At 39.1% G+C, this 16,974-nt stretch overlaps 1 protein-coding gene across 1 annotated transcript in view; it reads right to left on the bottom strand.

Moving 5' to 3' along the window:
• LOC121441672 (dedicator of cytokinesis protein 11) overlaps positions 1-16,974 on the bottom strand; it is a 202,344-nt gene that overhangs the window by 72,995 nt on the left and 112,375 nt on the right. The window contains exons 24-32 of the mRNA XM_041642876.1: positions 14,529-14,647; positions 12,025-12,094; positions 11,813-11,938; positions 10,717-10,788; positions 8,635-8,781; positions 7,267-7,350; positions 5,967-6,078; positions 3,650-3,828; positions 1,865-1,981 (exon numbers count right to left, since the gene is read on the bottom strand). Coding sequence (XP_041498810.1) covers positions 1,865-1,981; positions 3,650-3,828; positions 5,967-6,078; positions 7,267-7,350; positions 8,635-8,781; positions 10,717-10,788; positions 11,813-11,938; positions 12,025-12,094; positions 14,529-14,647 — 1,026 coding nt within the window. The remainder of the gene's footprint in view (positions 1-1,864; positions 1,982-3,649; positions 3,829-5,966; positions 6,079-7,266; positions 7,351-8,634; positions 8,782-10,716; positions 10,789-11,812; positions 11,939-12,024; positions 12,095-14,528; positions 14,648-16,974) is intronic.

Here is a 16,974-nt window from a genome sequence, read left to right as displayed (position 1 = left end):
TGGCTGCTAGCCTACTGTAGTAATCACAACCGCTGACCAAGTGATATAATCAGATGGCTGCAATTGGTATAATCTAAACATTGTTCAGTTCTGTTCCTTGGAACCAGGGACAGTGCTAGAAGTTGAAGTGCAATGAAGTCTCTAAGTGAACATGAGCTGCAAAAGAACAGAGAGTGAAACCTTTCCAAATAGCACTGTCAAATGTGTGCAGTGAACACGACTGCTGTGTGAAGAAAGACCAATGGGACAGCCAGTGACATTACATCCACACTCTGCTCATTAACCCCATCAAGTGCCACAAGCAAGAGAGCTAGCTACCACTCAAGCTGAAAAGTGGCTTTTCCATCCGGTGATGGTGGTGTGTGCCAGTAAGCCTAGCATTCAGGACACTGAATCAGGTGAATTGTTCCAAGTTCCAAGTCAGCCTAGATTACAGTCACAGTGAGACCCTGTCTCAGAAAACAAACAAATGGGACTGGAGAGATGGCTCAGCAATTATGAGTGCCTAATTGCTCTTGACCAGAATTCAGTTCCCAGCACCCATGGTGACTACCCATAACTCCAGTTCCAGGGCATCTGACATTTTTCTGGTCTCTATAGGCACCTGTCCTCATGTACAAATCCACACTCTGACATATGCATAAACATACTATTTAAAAATGAAAATAAAATGTGCCCTTAACTGATCTTTAAAAAGCTCTTTCTCAGGAACTTAGGAGTGTTTTTCAAAATTATCAGGGACATTTTACAGGGAAAAATTTTCCAGATTATATTATAAAGCAGAGTTTAAGCTGTCATGCAGCTATATGAAGTGATGATGCAAAGTCTGCAGATGATCTAGGACCATTCAGAATATGAAGAGGGATAGGAGTTAACGCTTATACTGGGCCAACAAATACAAAGCATACAATTTGGGCACCATTTTTTTGAGGGCATGTCTTACTGTGTAGTCCAGGCTTGCCTCAAATTTGCATCATCTTGCCCCAGTCTTTCAAGTGCTGGCATCTGGCCTGGCACCATTGATTTAGGAGAGCCACTGGCAAATGGGAGAGTATCCAAAAGCATTAACCAAGAAAACAAATGGTTTGTAACAAGAAATGACAAAATAATGATATGTTGGCCTGGAGAAAAAGTTAGAAGGCATATGTGGAAGGGAGAAGCTGTGAAGGTGGAAACTAGTGGTTTATAGGTCTCCAGAGGGCAGAACTAGGAGCGATGAACAGAAACCCTTCCAGGTCTAAGGTCGAGGAAGAACAGTTTAACTATTGCAAGGGCAAAGGTTGTCAGGACAAACAGAAACCTAGTTAGTCACCTTTAAGTGCCTGAAATAAGTCTCAGGCACTAAGGGGAAGAGAAAGCTAGCCCCATTGTAATAAACTAAAAGAGACTTAGCAAGAAATACTAACCAGAGACTACCAAGGATAAGGAGAAGCAAAGGGACTTGACCCCAGAGTCTGATATCAGCTCTGCAAGTGAAGATGCTTTCATCTTGTTCTCCAGAAAAATGAAAACACTGAAGTGTATTAATTAGCAGCAAATTTTAAGGAACAAACTAGAAACAAGGCATTTGTGGTATTCTTTTGGACCTTGTTATTCAAAATGTAGCCTTTGGACTAGACAGAGGCAGCCAAATCTCTTTAGACACAGGGACTCTCTCAGCCTAGGCCTACTGAATTAAGATCTGTGTTCTAGCACATCCCCACCTTATCATTTGAGAAGCACTGCTCTAGGAAAAGCAGGAGAAATGTAGAAGTATACTGAAAAGTCCATGCTCACAGTTGAGATCCTATAGCAGATGGCCTCAATCCCAAATGCATTAGGTAAAACAAGATGTAACTCAGAACAGAAAGACATTAACACTTACAGAATTAGGCATGGCTGCACAGGAATACAAAGTATCTCGGCCTGCCAGTCGCTGTATATTTTCCAAGAGCAGTCCAACAAATGGGAGGTACAACTGTGCTATTTTGGCTTGCTGATTCTGAAAAATAGTCAAACTTCATGGGTAAATAATATGTATATGATTCACATGAATGGAATTGGCTCCATCTGTCAGATTAAAAGAGTAAAGGTCAGCTAATAGCTTCAAAATTTAGAGGCATGGATCTTATAACTAATTGTCCATGAACTTGGTTGCTGTTTGAACTTATTCATAATATGGAGTCCAGTGAGAGCTTTCAAACATAAAGGAAAAGGTTCTTTGCAATATCAGTATTCTTTTTTTTTTTTTTTTTTTTTTTTTTTTTTGGATTTTCAAGACAGGGTTTCTCTGTAGCTTTTTTTTGGTTCCTGTCCTGGAACTAGCTCTTCTAGACCAGGCTGGCCTCGAACTCACAGAGATCCACCTGCCTCTGCCTCCCGAGTGCTGAGATTAAACGCGTGCACCACCACCGCCCGGCTGCTATTTATAATTTGAAAAGATATCACAACCTACAGTAAAATAATTTATATCACAAAACGAAAGAGTCAATTTACTTTTAGATAGAACCATGAAAAGAAAGGCAATATTTACAAATAAAAAAATCTTGGTAACTAAAAAAACACAACAGATGAGAAAATTGTAGAAACAATTCTACCTACAAATCAGCTTTTCAAATTAATTATAGTAACAATTTATATTCAAATTTACATTTGAATGTTAAAAAGTAAAGGATGTATTATCAAACATGAAATATTATATTTCTTTGAGTCACTCAATACCAAATAAATAACTTAGGGTTAATTAAACTCAGTCTGTAGTTTAATTTTCCATGCCCTTAAATTGCAATATTAATGACATTTAAAGACATATTTAAAGTAGTAACAGACAGCAACCAGTGCTATGGTCGATGTTAAATGTATGTAAGATTTACAGCCACATCCATGGCTACTGACAGTAAAATACTATCATAACAAATCTTTTTAGTATAAAGAAAAAATCATATTATATATTTTATACATGATAACTTAATGTCTTATTAAACACATCAATATCACATTTATTTAGAGACATTACAGTATTTGACAGTATATTCATGATACAACTCTGTATGATGATTTTTAGGTATGTGTGTGTATGTTCACGTGAGCGTAGGTGCCCTTGGAGGCTAGAAGTGTGTGATCTCCCCGTAACTGAAGTTACAGGTGGTGTAAGCTGCCAGATGTGGGTACTAGGAACCAACCTGCATTTCTCTGCAAGAGCGGCAAACATTCTTAACTCCTGACCTATCTCTCTAGTCTCTGTATGACTTTACAAGCATCCTATTTAATTTATGGAGTAAATCATGAGAGAGTTTGACTGGTCCTAATATTTACAGTAAATATAAGAAAAATAAGCAACCCAACTCATTGTCACATAAACAGAGACCTTTATATATGTTAATTTAAAATACGGTTTGAGTGGTAGAATATATGTCACTATATGCAGAACCACGGCTTGTTCCCTACCCAGCATCAAAATATTAAAAAATGATTTGAGAAAATGTTTTTCTTCAAGTTATTGCACGGTATTTTAAAAAATGTAATGGCCTGAAATGGAAAAATACCTTATTTATACAAATACCTTTTCATTGATATTCATACCTTTTTCCTCACTGTAAACATCATCTTGAATCAAAACTCTTAGAAAAATTTACTAATGTGCTCCCAAGAACTGTATAGACATCCTCACCTTGTGCTGGTATCTAGTATCAAATGCATGTTTTATCAAAAGATTTTTTAGGACAGAGATAGCTGTATATCTGATCTCATAATTGTCTTGAAGAGCAATGGAGGTTTCGCGCAGAAGTAGACCAACCAAGAAGTGATGCTTGCAATACTCATCTGATAAACTGTATTCAAGATTGGAATCTGCAGTACAATAAAATTTGTAACTTTTAATAAATATACAAAATTTGTTATTAGACAATTAAAATACTATAATTATCATTTAATTATGTGGTCATGCTGGCAAAAACTTTAATTTTATTATTAATCAATCTGAGCAATTCCTCTATAGTATAAAATGAGCATGCAAAATTTTTACTAAATAAGAACACTTCTAATTAGGGATAGATGATTGTTTTAATGATTATTTCAGTCAGCAAGATGGTCATGAAGATACATTCTCCCCTAAATTGTTTGAAGTCTTAATACTCCTACAATAGAAACTAGAATGAAATAATTCTATATTTTGCAATATTTTAACACATTTCTCATTTTGACTATAGGCTCAACTTTCTAGACTAATGCTTGATTTCCTTATCTATGTATATTTATAAAGAGAAAAAAGAAGACAAACCAGACAACCCCATCATCCCAACAGTATTATTGATTGTTGCAGTGATCATTACATATCAGCCTGAACATCCATAGTAGACACAATGATAATACAAAGAGCCACCACATCTCACATCAATTCATCACCACACTCACATCAATTCTTCATCACAGTCACAAATACAGACCTTCCATTTTATAAAATCACCACTGCAAACTGTATCTTTCCCTCCACTTTAGGTCGTTTTATCTCTGTTAAATCCTACACATTAATTCTATGCGGGAGACTTGCCTTATCATAACTTAGAGGAGGTTAGGATCAAATTTAGTAATTTCTATAGGAAATTATATTTTCCTTTATTTTAGATAAAGCAAAAAGCTGAAGAAAATGCCTTTCATTTCTTTTTTTTTCCTTTTGGTTGATTCAGAATTAATGTAATGCAGTATATCCAGTTAGGATTTTGAATTGTTGTACATTGTCCAATTTAACTCCAAATCCTGATGCCCTGTCCAATTCTTCCCGCTAACTTCCTTGTCATTATAAAACATATGGGTGGAGCATTGAGCCACTCATGCTCAACCTAGTAATGGGGGAGTTAGATAGTGGTACTGTGGTCTTGAAATGTTTCTCCAGTTTTACTGGCTATCATTTCACCACTTCTACAACCACTAGGTCTGAGTAGAGACTTCTCTAAAGACCAAGGCATATGATTCTCCTGCACTGTCATGCTCTTTTGTGAATTCCAATCGTGTTCTAGATTCAAGGATAGCATTGAATAACCAAGGTGGACTTATCTGGGTAGAGTTTGCAAATGACAATTGATTTTATGCTTCAGTGACTTGAATAAGTCCAATTTGGTGTTTTCAACCACACCTTCAAGACTGTGGCCAACAGGGTGACAGAGAAAGCAGAAGGTGGAGAGAGGTGAAAAACACTTAAAACAGCTACTCAGCTCATCCCCTGTCTCCAAGCTGCTTTGCAGCAGAGGAAGCTGCTTTCTACGGGCAGACATTTGAAAACTCACTCCAGACAACACTGAAGCTTATTTTGAGACTAACAAGCTTTTACGATTTTTGGGTACAAGAAATTAAAGGCTCACTTTGGCTAGGGAGGATTTGAAAAACAAACAAAGCCCCCATTCATCTTGGCCATTCATCAAATCAATTGTGTTTAAACACAGCATACTACTTTAGAGTGAACCGAGTTAAACCTACCTACTGAAGTCAAACGGTCCACCGCAAATGAAAAAAAATCTAATTAATATATGAAAAGAAAAGGGACAAATAAAAAACATAATAACATAAGAATAGTGCTACACAACAAAGAAGCATTCAATAAAACTAGCAATGGAGATTAAAACTGAGGCATTTCATAAATTTAGTACATGCGAGTTATCATTTTACTTTTTATATTTATTTTTGATGCTTTTGGCCGAAATGCATTCACATACTTTTTTTACTTAGTCTTAAATAAAATTCAATATACTATTATTATAAAGAGAAATTTTACTAGTGTCTGACATTTGTGTTTTAGCAACAATGTATGTAACATCCAATTTTTTCATAGTTACAATGAAGGAAATGCAGAATGCCATCAATGAAGCTATCCTCAGATAGTAGTAATTCTAATTACCATCAAGTTATCTGGTTTCATCAGAAAACAATATGCTACACTAGTACTATCACAGAAGAAAAAACAATCCCAAATAATGGAAAATACAAATACATACCTTGAACTCTCTGTAGCTTTGGTTTTGCAAATGCCATTGGCAAGTTCAGAGGAATGTAATGTTCATGATTGCAGATTGTTTGGAGAAATTCAAACTTGTATTCAGCAAGAACCTATAAGGTAAATTATATATCATGTCATTTTATAGGCATTTATTTTTTTGATGAATAAAAAAAAGATCCTTAATTCCCCAATGTGTTTGTCTTCCAAAGTATACAGGCAGGTGCAATCTGTCCAGGAAAGCGTTAACATAGCCAGCCCAAGAGTGGCAGATTTGAAAAGGCCTGTTGCAACACTGATGTTGGCTGGCATCTGAGAAAAGGGATTTTGAAATTTTCCCTATGAGATAAGGGTGTATTCTTGGTGCCAGTCTGCCAGGCCCTTTTACAAACAATGTGGTTTATGGTGAACACCTGTTTTGTTTTCCTTTCTGCTAGTCTAGAATTCTTGTGTGCTTCAATACAAAAACAGCTCCCCGGTAAGAACTGTGGGAAGTGAGTGTACCCCAGCATATATGAGCATTCATGGCATACGCACAGCATGTCAAAAGACCCCAGGGATGCAGACCCATAGGAATAGCAGAGGCTTTCCTGGGCCAGGCTGGGGGAATGGCAAGACCTTTCCCTGGCCATAGTACAGAGGTGTGTGCAGAAGTATCAACGACAGATTCATATTCCCCTACAGATACAATCTATATGATTGACCCCTGAGATTGGCCCCCTTCAGTGACCACCCCACTTCCTCCATCAGTTGTATACAATAACCTGCCTCCCCATTCAGCTGTATATAATAATATACTGAGCTTCCGGACTTCTGGTGTGTTTCTATCAGAGTGCATGGCTCACCCAATCCCATGTTTTCTGTAGGTGTGTCTGTGGTTTCTTCATTCCCCATCAGCACAGTTGGGTCAGTCTCAAAGAACCCTAAACTCTAAAGAGACGTGTCGTAGTCTTCTAATTGCATTCTCGCCCCTATGGGAAGTATGCCTTCGCAAGAGGGGAAGAGTATGGGAGGCTTCATGGGATCATCACACACTCCACTTGATGCCTTTGCCTTTCCTGACCCTGCTGAGTAGCCATATATATCACCGCAATGAGCGTTCATCAGAGTTACAACTATATGTGGAATCCTGTTAGTAAACTGTTGAACCTGTGGGTGATCTTGGGGACCCCCCAACAATGTCCAACAGTAGTCCTTGCATTTGACAACACTCGAAGTACACAAAAGAGCAGTTCTGAATCTTCCAGAAGAGAGTATAACTGTCATCTTTGACCTCAAGCTCTAATGTCCTTAGAACTTACCTTAGGATCTTTGGGGCTAAATCCCGATATATAGTCATTTATCAAATTAAACACAAATCCTCTATCCATGAGCGTCAAGCAGCGCTATTTAAAAAAAAAAAGGAGGGAAGGTTAGATTTGCCATTTTACATGTCTCTTATGATGACTTTAAACAATTTTGAAATTTCATGTACACAGAGGGGATGTCATTTTTACAGACAATATGAGAACAGCTGTCAGAGTTTTGGTTGACCTTAAAGAAAAAGAGTAAAGTAAATTATCAATGGACTCAAGACTTAAGGTCCTCAACTTCATAATTTTCAAAATAAGATATGTAAATAAATACATACCCCATCTATGATAATAACAAAAAGTAAAAATTATCATCCTTTGTAAATATGGGGATTTCTGACATCTCTCAAACAAAAGAACCTCACTGAGCAAAGCTAACAATTTTTATGCATATGCATTAGTGACATGTACCCTGTGTTGACAACAGCCAACAGGTACCTTTATTTCAAAAGTTGAACATTTTGGGCAGGAGAAACTGCTCAGTGGGTAAGAGCGCTTGCAGCACAAGTATGAGGACTTGAGTTAGAATCCAAGCACCTACATAAAAAGCTGGGCATGGGCATCCCTGTAACCCTAGCGCCCAGTGCCACGGTGGGTGCAGGAGACAGGAAGCTAGTTAGAGCATGAGACGGTCCTCCTAGTTAGCTCCAGGTTCACTGAGAGATATTGTTGCAAAGGAACAGAGGAACAGGGCAGTAACTGATAGATGTGCTGCTTCAACTTCAGTGCCTGCACCTGCACATGTATAGCGTGCGCGCACACACACAAACACACACACACACACACACACACACACACACACACACGTACGTACGTCAGAGAAAGTCATGAACCCAAAAGTCAACTGGACCAGAAAAGTGATTTAAATATCTTTAAACGTCAGGGATATGATGAAGGTTGGTGGGGCCTGACTGGGGTGACAGCGATTGCCCCACCTAACAGCAGTCCGTTTAAAATTTGTTGTGTTTTTTAAACGTCTGTGAAATTAGCATGAGCTGGCTTCTGGCTCAGTCAGCCTCTTATTTAACTTCAGTGGGAGGGCGAGCACACCTGACTGAGCTGATCCATCAGTCAGTCCAAAGAGTTATTTCAACAGCTTTGCAAAGACCTAGCTGGAAGCTGCGGATACAGCTAAGCACTATAGCGTTTGCCCAGCATGCAGAGAGCTTATGTTTAATCCTTAGTGATGAAAAAAAAAATAACCTAAAGCATCCACCTTTTTCAGGAAAAAAAAAAAGGAAAACTTGTTCCTTTGGCTTTCCAGACCCTATCAGTGAAGAGGAGATTCTTAACATATTTTGACTGCCTTCAACTTACCTTTAGGAAGCTGGCCAAGCTATAATTCACATTTCGGGACTCATCAGGAATCTCTGCATAGCGAATGGTCACATGGGGAATTATTGCAAGAAGCAGGGAATGTAAGATGTGGTGATATGCTTCAGGAAATCTCTGGCCCCTGGGAAGCTTAAATACAAATAGAAAAAGAGAGTTTGAAAAGGTCAGACTAAATCAACTGCCATTTTACTTTCAAGCATGCACCATCATGGAAGCGGCTTTAAACGGAAGTACAATTTTTCTCTCAACTAAAAATGACTTCACTAATTGTTGAAAGTATACTTTATTCTTGACCCTAAAGTTATAGGAACTATTTGATTCTCTAATAATAGAAGTGCCTGAAATTATCATTAAGTATAGTATGGGTAGATATAGCCCAACCGTGGATGTAGGCACATCTCCGCTTTTATTTTATTTTCTGGGACACACTTTAAGTGTGTTGTCATGGTTTCAGTCAACTTACTCTATGAAAGTTCTATGCGATGACTTTTTATTTTATTTTGCATGCCTAGCCATTTCGAATGCCTGACCATTATGATTTCTGTAACTAAGAAACTTCTATGTACACGTTGGGTATTTCTAATTGAAACATCTCAAATCTGAAGTGCTCTCAAGCCTGAAATGTTTTGAGACTTGACTCAACACTACGAATGGAAAATTCCACACCTGATGTTGTGTGTCTGGCTGAAGTCAAAACACAAATGCAAATATAAAATAGCGCATAAAATTATCCTCAGGCTATGTGTATAAAGTATCCATGACACATGTATGAGTCTCATGTTTAGACATGTGTCCTGTACCAAAGATGCCTATCTCATTATGTATATGCAAATATTCCAAAATTTGAAAATGTCTGAAGTCTGAAACCCTTCTGGTTCTAAGCATTTCAGATCAAGAGTTCTCAACATGAATCTTTAAACCAAAATGGAAAAACTAGAGGAGCCTGTGAGACTGCATTTGATACACAGAACCCACATGTAATGAAAGAGAGAACCAGCTCTACGAAGTTGACCTCTGACCTCCACACATGCACTGCAGCTCACATGGGGTCCCACCCACACATGATACACACATAACAACAACAAAGAAGGAGAAGAAGGCAGGGGGAGGAGAAGGAGAGGGAAGAAGAAAGAGGAGGAGGGGGAAGAAGGAGCGGGAGGAAAAGAAGATAAAGATGATGATGATTAAAATACACCAAATAAGTAAATGGACATACCATGTTACTATGCTTTGGAAATATATCTAATTGCCTAAAATTCTTTTGAAACTTTATGTGTACTGTATTTCTTTCTAATAGAAAGAGTGTGTCTGATTTGCAACTTTTTCTAGTTGAATCTTTTCATCAAACTTTTATTTTCTTTAAATATTTTATTGTACTTATGCATACATTTCGGGGGGAAGGGGGTGCCTGCCAAGGCCAAAGGAAGTATCTTATTCTCTGAAGCTGGAGTACCAGGTGGTTAGGACCTGCCCAACATGGGCTCTAGGAACTACACTTGGGTCTTCGGGAAGAGCAGCAGGCACTAAGCCATCTCTCCAGCTCCTCAACATTGACATTTTTATTTTTATTTTTTTTTGATTTTTCGAGACAGGGTTTCTCCGTAGCTTTTGGTTCCTGTCCTGGAACTAGCTCTTGTAGACCAGGCTGGCCTCGAACTCACAGAGATCCGCCTGCCTCTGCCTCCCGAGTGCTGGGATTAAAGGCGTGCGCCACCATCGCCCGGCAACATTGACATTTTTAAATCACAAAGAAATGCAAAGCGTCCATTGTTTTTAATAACCAACACTGGAGAAGTTGAGGGAAAGAATCGTTTAGAATAAAAGAGAATTTGTATATTATTACTATGTGTAAAGTTATCTTTCTATTTGTTACATGTTAGCCTCATAAATATGTAAAAATTATCATTTATACATTAAAATTAAAATAAGCCTAATGTGGTGACTCAGGTCTATAGCCCAAGCACTTGGCAGGTTGAGCACAGGTTTCGGACCAGCCTGGACTATAGGCTGTCTCAGAGATAATTAATGTTAATTAATCAAGAAGTTATTGTTGAGCTTACTTACCTTAATTTTATTCTCTTCCAACAAGTATGTGGCCATGGATTTTGTAATTATTTCAAAGAAAAACCATGAGTACTGGAAAACAAACACACACGTCTCAACTGTTACCCAAACACTCGAAGCTTTGAAAATGTTGACAGATCAGTAGAAATCTTGTCTCTGAAGTTTGATAACACTTTCACGTGATCTCAGTTCACTATCAAGGTCTCAGAATACTTTTTCAGACAGAAAAAACAGTACTAAAATTTCAAGGCCAACTAGCCACGTTCAGTGGGCGAATCGAAAGGTTTGCTTCGCAGGACAGGATTATTTTAACCCTCACATTGTTTTGGACAGCCGTGATTGGGCATAAAGGCAAACTACCTTTTAATTATCTTTATTACTTCTTTTAAATCCTCTATAGTTAATGTTTAAAGTTTTTATTAGCATGTGTTAATCATATATTAGATGGGTTTAATGACATTTTCATACATGTATATAATGTATTTTGATCATATTCACCCCCATTGACCTCTCGTGTCCCCCTTCTCTCTTGCCCCTCTTTCCCAAATACATCAAATAATAAATCTGACTGCTGCCTACACTTGGTTTAGATAAACATTTTGGGCTGTGGTACAGTACTGGCACAGCTTACATGATCTATATGGTTTCCTATATCATGTAATTTGAAAGCTAGCATCAAATCTCTAGCCAATACATCCCCAAAGGCCCATAATTCCTTCGCCAATGAAAGAGATAGTAAAAATAATGAGATCAATAGCTACTATTTATAGAGTGCCTACTACCTGCCATCAATACTGTCAAATATTTCAACTCAGACATGAATAGTGGCCCAGAGCTGAGACATAGGTAGCCCCAGGTGCAGAAACAGGTCCACTGTAACAGATACAAGATTCTGCCTCATCTGAAATGATCTTTTACACATTCAGTTGAGGGCAATGGGTGTATATGGAGGAGGAAGAAGGCTGCAAAGGGTACATGCGCAGTGTAATAGAATGAAGGTGTGTCCAGTACGAAAAGGATAAATGAAAATTGAAACAGAAGGTGACCAGCAAGTATGTGGTGGCTGATGTATTTTCAGTGTGTCTTCCATCCTTACCTTTAGAAGTTTGTTTATGGATAAGAAATCTGCAGACTGTTTCAATATTGCGATCATGGTAGTAGCCAGGGTTTCGTGTATCAGCTGGGCCTGAGGAGTGTTTGGTTTTTCAGGTCTGAAGCTATACTGCAAACAGAACCAAATGAACTATCAAATACGACTATCCTGGGAAACAGGCAAAACATCCAGCAAGAGGGCTTTACTCCACAAACCTTTATGAAGGATCTTAAATAGCTATCCAAGCCTTCTTCATGGCACGTGGACACAATGTGTAAGAGAACCCTGAAACGACATTCAGGAAACTCAGCGGGTCAACTAATTTCTATAGTGCGACAATCAGATAAGAGCAAGTCTAACACAGAAAAGAACCAAATCAAAACAACAAGATGCCCAGACAACGGGGGGGGGGGGGGGGGGGTAACAGAAGAGGTGACGCTCCCTAGCTTAGAGCCACAAGAGTCCGTTGCCTAATGCACTTCAGAATCTTGTAAAATGCACTTTCCTGGTTCAAAGGCAGCCCGGATGTTTAGTCTCCTTTCTAAATCCGGGTAGTCACTTAAAACATGGGCATAGCCCTATGTTGTGAAAGAGCTCAAGCAAAGTAAATACTGAAATCCCTTCCAGTGAGGATAGAAGGAACAGAAAGGAAAGATCAAGTGGCTGGGAGAGGTGGTGCATACCTGTAATCTTATAACACTTGAGAGGCTAAGGCAGGAGGATCGCCATGAGTCTGAGTCCTGGCTGGGCTACTGTCTCAACAACAACAAGAACAAAGAAAAAACAAAGAAACGAACAAAAGACAACATGAAAACCGTCGAAGGGGAACAGAGGGACAGAGGAGGTAAAATAATATGGTAGTTGGAGGTGAGGTTAAGAGACTAGCTGTGCCTTGTTCACTTCAGCAAACATCAGTGTCACCGGGAAGGCATCTTCACAGATTGCCTGGCTCCTTGCCCGGTGTTTCTGACTTTGCTGGGCTGAGGTAAAGTTCGGTGATTAGCATTTTGATAAGCTTCCTGAGGATACCACTGCTGGCTGCTGATCTGGGGAGTGCATGCTGAGAACCATTATATTAGAATAATGTTTCTTACATTTTCAACTGGACCGTTCCTGGCCGCAGAGTTGGGCACAGAGCACACAGCCTAGGGTCTAGGGAAAGAGGTTATGGCAACTATAGAAGCAGCAAAGCCAGTGACCTCTAGGACTGAGCTCAGCATTTTTTCTAAAAAGTCTCCCTCATATTTTCATTGAAATGCAAGTGTGTTTTTACCTTCCACCTTACAATGTATCCTTGTTTGTTTTCATACAGAAATAATTTATTCTTCCAAATCAAAATTCATGGCTTAGTGACACATGATGTCCAGTAGGAGAAACACTGGCCATGTATGGCTATATTGCTTAAGACTAAAATGAACTACAATTAACTAGTCCTTCCCCAGAAGATCTAGCCACACTTCTAGTGCCAAATGTGGTGAATGACTGCTTTATTGAACAACACAGGTAGAGAACGTGGCTAGAGAAAGGTCAGTTGAAATTTCTTTGTCTTATAAACAGGCATGGAGCAGGAAATAAGAGTGCATGCAATAGTGTAGGGTTTCAATATCTTATTTTCAACATGGATGGGTCAGCCAGATAGAAAACTGAGAAGTAAATATTTGACTCGAACTATACTTAAACCAAATGTATCTAAAAGACATATACAGAACACATTTCATTCAACAGCAAAAGAAGACACATTCTTCTTACATGTCCATAGAATAATCTCCAGGATAGAGTATATAATAGGCTATTCAAAAAGTCTTAACAAGATTTAAGAAGATTGAAATCATGCCAAGTATAGTTTTCAACCACACTATGTCAAAATAAATCAACATGAGAAGAAAGTGTGGAAAATGGAAACACCTAGAAAGTAAACATCATGTTCTGAACAATCAGCCAAAAAAAAAAAAAACAAAGAAAAGAAGAAAAAGAAAGAAAGAAAGAAAGAAAAGAAAGAAAGAAAGAAAGAAAGAAAGAAAGAAAGAAAGAAAGAAAGAAAGAAAGAAAGAAAGAAAGAAAAGTAAAATTGCAGGAAAAATGAATGGACTTAGAATGTATAATATTAAGTGAGGTCGCACAATCTCAGAAAACACCCACATGGTCTCTTATCATATGTGGAACTTAGGCCATAGCATGTGTATATATGTAACCGAATATGCCTGTGGGCTCAGTATAACAAGACTATTAGAGGATTAGAAAGGACTTAACACAGGAAATAAACACAAGTTCTGAAAGCGGGTATAGGGCTAATTGTTTTCCTAGTTCTAATTCTGTCATGGAGTTTTTGGTTTTGGTGATCATTGAGTGCATAAAAATATCATAAATATTGAAAGTGTAAAATCCAATGGGAAGTTCCACAGCTTCCCTTATGTACGGCTACTATGACTGCATAGAAGTTTGCCGAGATGTACAGACTTTGGGTCTGGTTCATTTAGTCACGTATTGTTTATTTTATTTGTAAGCTTTTATAATACAGTTAATTTCAAAACTTTCCAAAGAAAGAAAGAAATCCAAAGGAAAATTAAAAAAAAAATCTTTCAGACAAGTGACAATGGGACAACATGACCAAACCAATGGGAATCAACAAACACAGTTCTAAGAGGGAAGTTCATAGCCACGACAAAAAGCAGAAAGACCTGAAGCAGATAGCTTCTTTCATTGTAACACCGAAACTCACATGGTGCAGTTGATGGGAACGTCATCTTCATGGGTCATGTTTGTGAGAACTCGGAAGAGTTGCATAAGAATTACAGGTAGAAACTGTATCATGACTTGGATCTCCATGGCATGCAAACACTAAAATAAGTCATTATTAGTTATGGAAACAAACAGAAATATGATCTAATTTGAAAATGTGAAACAATAAGAAAATTAAGTAATGAGCGGTATATCGACTAGACTAGCAGCTTGCGGAAACACGAGCTTCTGAGACAGGGGACCTGATAATGACTTAATGCTCCCCTTTATTTTGCTATTCGGATTCCATGACCTTATTTGACATGAATACTCAACTGTAAAGCTAGCAAGTACAAATTACTTATGGGCTTTGAAGAGAAGACAACTGACTTAAGCTAAATCGGGGGGGGGGGGGGAGTTGGAAAGATCTGCCTCCAAGCAAGTCTCCTGCATTCTATATGCTTTCTAAGACAACCGTGGCCTCCAGGTAACCTGATGGGAAGTTAAATGAGCCGCAGGAAAGAACACATGTATATGCAATTTGCTTTATCCCACATCAGCTATGAAACAGTCTTGCACCTGAACATTCTTTTCCATTTTTATTACATTTTCCTTCGTGAGTGTTTGTGCGTGTGTGTGCACGTAGGAGCTTATGTGCCACAGGGCATGGGTGTGGTCAGAGGAGAACTTGCAGGAGTCAGTTCTCTCTTCTATTATACGGATCCCAGAAATCCAACTCAGACGGTCGGTCAGGCTTGCTACCTTTTCCCAATGAGCCATCCGGCCAGGCCTCTGACATTCTTCTAATCCATGTATTTATTTCACAGGCTTGCATTCTATCTCTGCTGATGGGTGTTACAAACATCCAAGTGAAGTGTTGCCATATACTGTATGTTCATGTATACATAGAAGTGTTACAGCAACCGTTTGCTATGTTTCTTTCTTCTTTCCATGACATTCAGTCTATCAGCCGAGCAAAAAGAAAATCCAACTTTGCCGAGAATTTTTGACATCAGTTCTGTATGAAGTGCTTCGAGAAACACAATGATGAAGAAGCCAAGCCACCCTACTTAAGGGAACTCATCGCTTCTCTTTCTTGGTCTCCTTTACTTTTGTTCTGTCTTTATATGCTCACATGCCTCTCTCCCTTTCAGGCCTCCATCATCTGTATCTCAATTAGTCCCACAAAGACTTTAAGCCTCTATGTAACTTCTCTCCCATCAGGCTCATGGGGTAGGCTGACAAGCCCCAGGCAGCACACAGGGTTATCCTTCCAAGGTTTCCTTCATTTGTGCTCTCTCTCTCTCTCTCTCTCTCTCTCTCTCTCTCTCTCTCTCTCTCTCTCTCTCTCTCTCTCTCATCCTCCCTACTGCTGCCCCCTTTCAGGCTACGCCCTGGACATTTTCTAGTTCTTCTACAGTTTCTTGGCGTTCTCAGGATATCCAGCACACATTTCCAAAGTGATTGTCCACTCCCCTGAAGCACGGATGATATTAGACTACCTTCTACCAAGATGTTTTTCTTTTTCTTTTTCCTCTGGGTGCTGAAGATGTAGCACAGCTTCCCACATGCTAGGTAAGCACTGTCCTGCTGACCTACATCCTCAGCCCTCTAGAACAGTTGTGATGTCTTCCCATTACTGTGAGCAATGGCTTTCCTTCGGGAGTCACACAGTCTCTGTGGAAGGTTTAGTGATGTCTGGGGTTATTTTTGGCTATCACAACTTGGGTGCATCTGTGCCGCTGGTTTCTACTGGGTAGAGGCCTATAGTTCTGATAAACATTCTACAACAAAGACCTATCATCCCCGACATGTCAATAGCGCTGAACCTGGGAAATCCTGATCGATGGAATTAAGTTGAATGCATTGAAGACCTAGCCTACATTTTGAACCTTAAAGCTGATTACTGTTCTTCGGAAACCGAATCGAGACATAAGTGCTGGTCTTGAAATATATCATCTGCTTTCCTTCCTTTTGTCCTTCTTCACGACTTTACCCACACCCTAATTACTCATCCAAGGCAGATCAAAATCCTCAGTTCAGTGAAGCCATTTCATTTTCTCACTCAAGGGGTACTGAGTGTACTTACAACAGCCAAACAGCAGGGGGCGACCAAAATGCCCTGAACACAACTACCATTAAGCAGTTCACTGTCTAAAGTGGGTAAAGACACAAAACTGAGTCACTGAAGTACAACCAGCAAATAGGAGGACAGGCACGTGTACAACATGTACAAAAGAAGTGGCCTGGGCTGCGAGGGGTAGAGAACATGAGATAAGCAGAAGGGAAACAGCAGGCAGACGAGATAAGCCCTTCCATGCACGATGGAGCTCAGACAGCTCTTCTGTTATTTTTTCTGAACAGCAGCCAGAGCATCCCTTTTGAAATGCCAACTAGATAATGCCATCGCTCTCTTGTTAAAAACAAAACAAACAAAGTAAGCAAAG

The sequence above is a fragment of the Microtus oregoni genome, unplaced genomic scaffold (genome assembly GCF_018167655.1).
Source record: "Microtus oregoni isolate MIOR12 unplaced genomic scaffold, Mior012 000080F_ref0000499, whole genome shotgun sequence".
NCBI classification, from domain to species: Eukaryota; Metazoa; Chordata; class Mammalia; order Rodentia; family Cricetidae; genus Microtus; species Microtus oregoni.
Note: the sequence above shows the minus strand (reverse complement) of the source record. Positions and strands in the feature narration are given on the sequence as shown.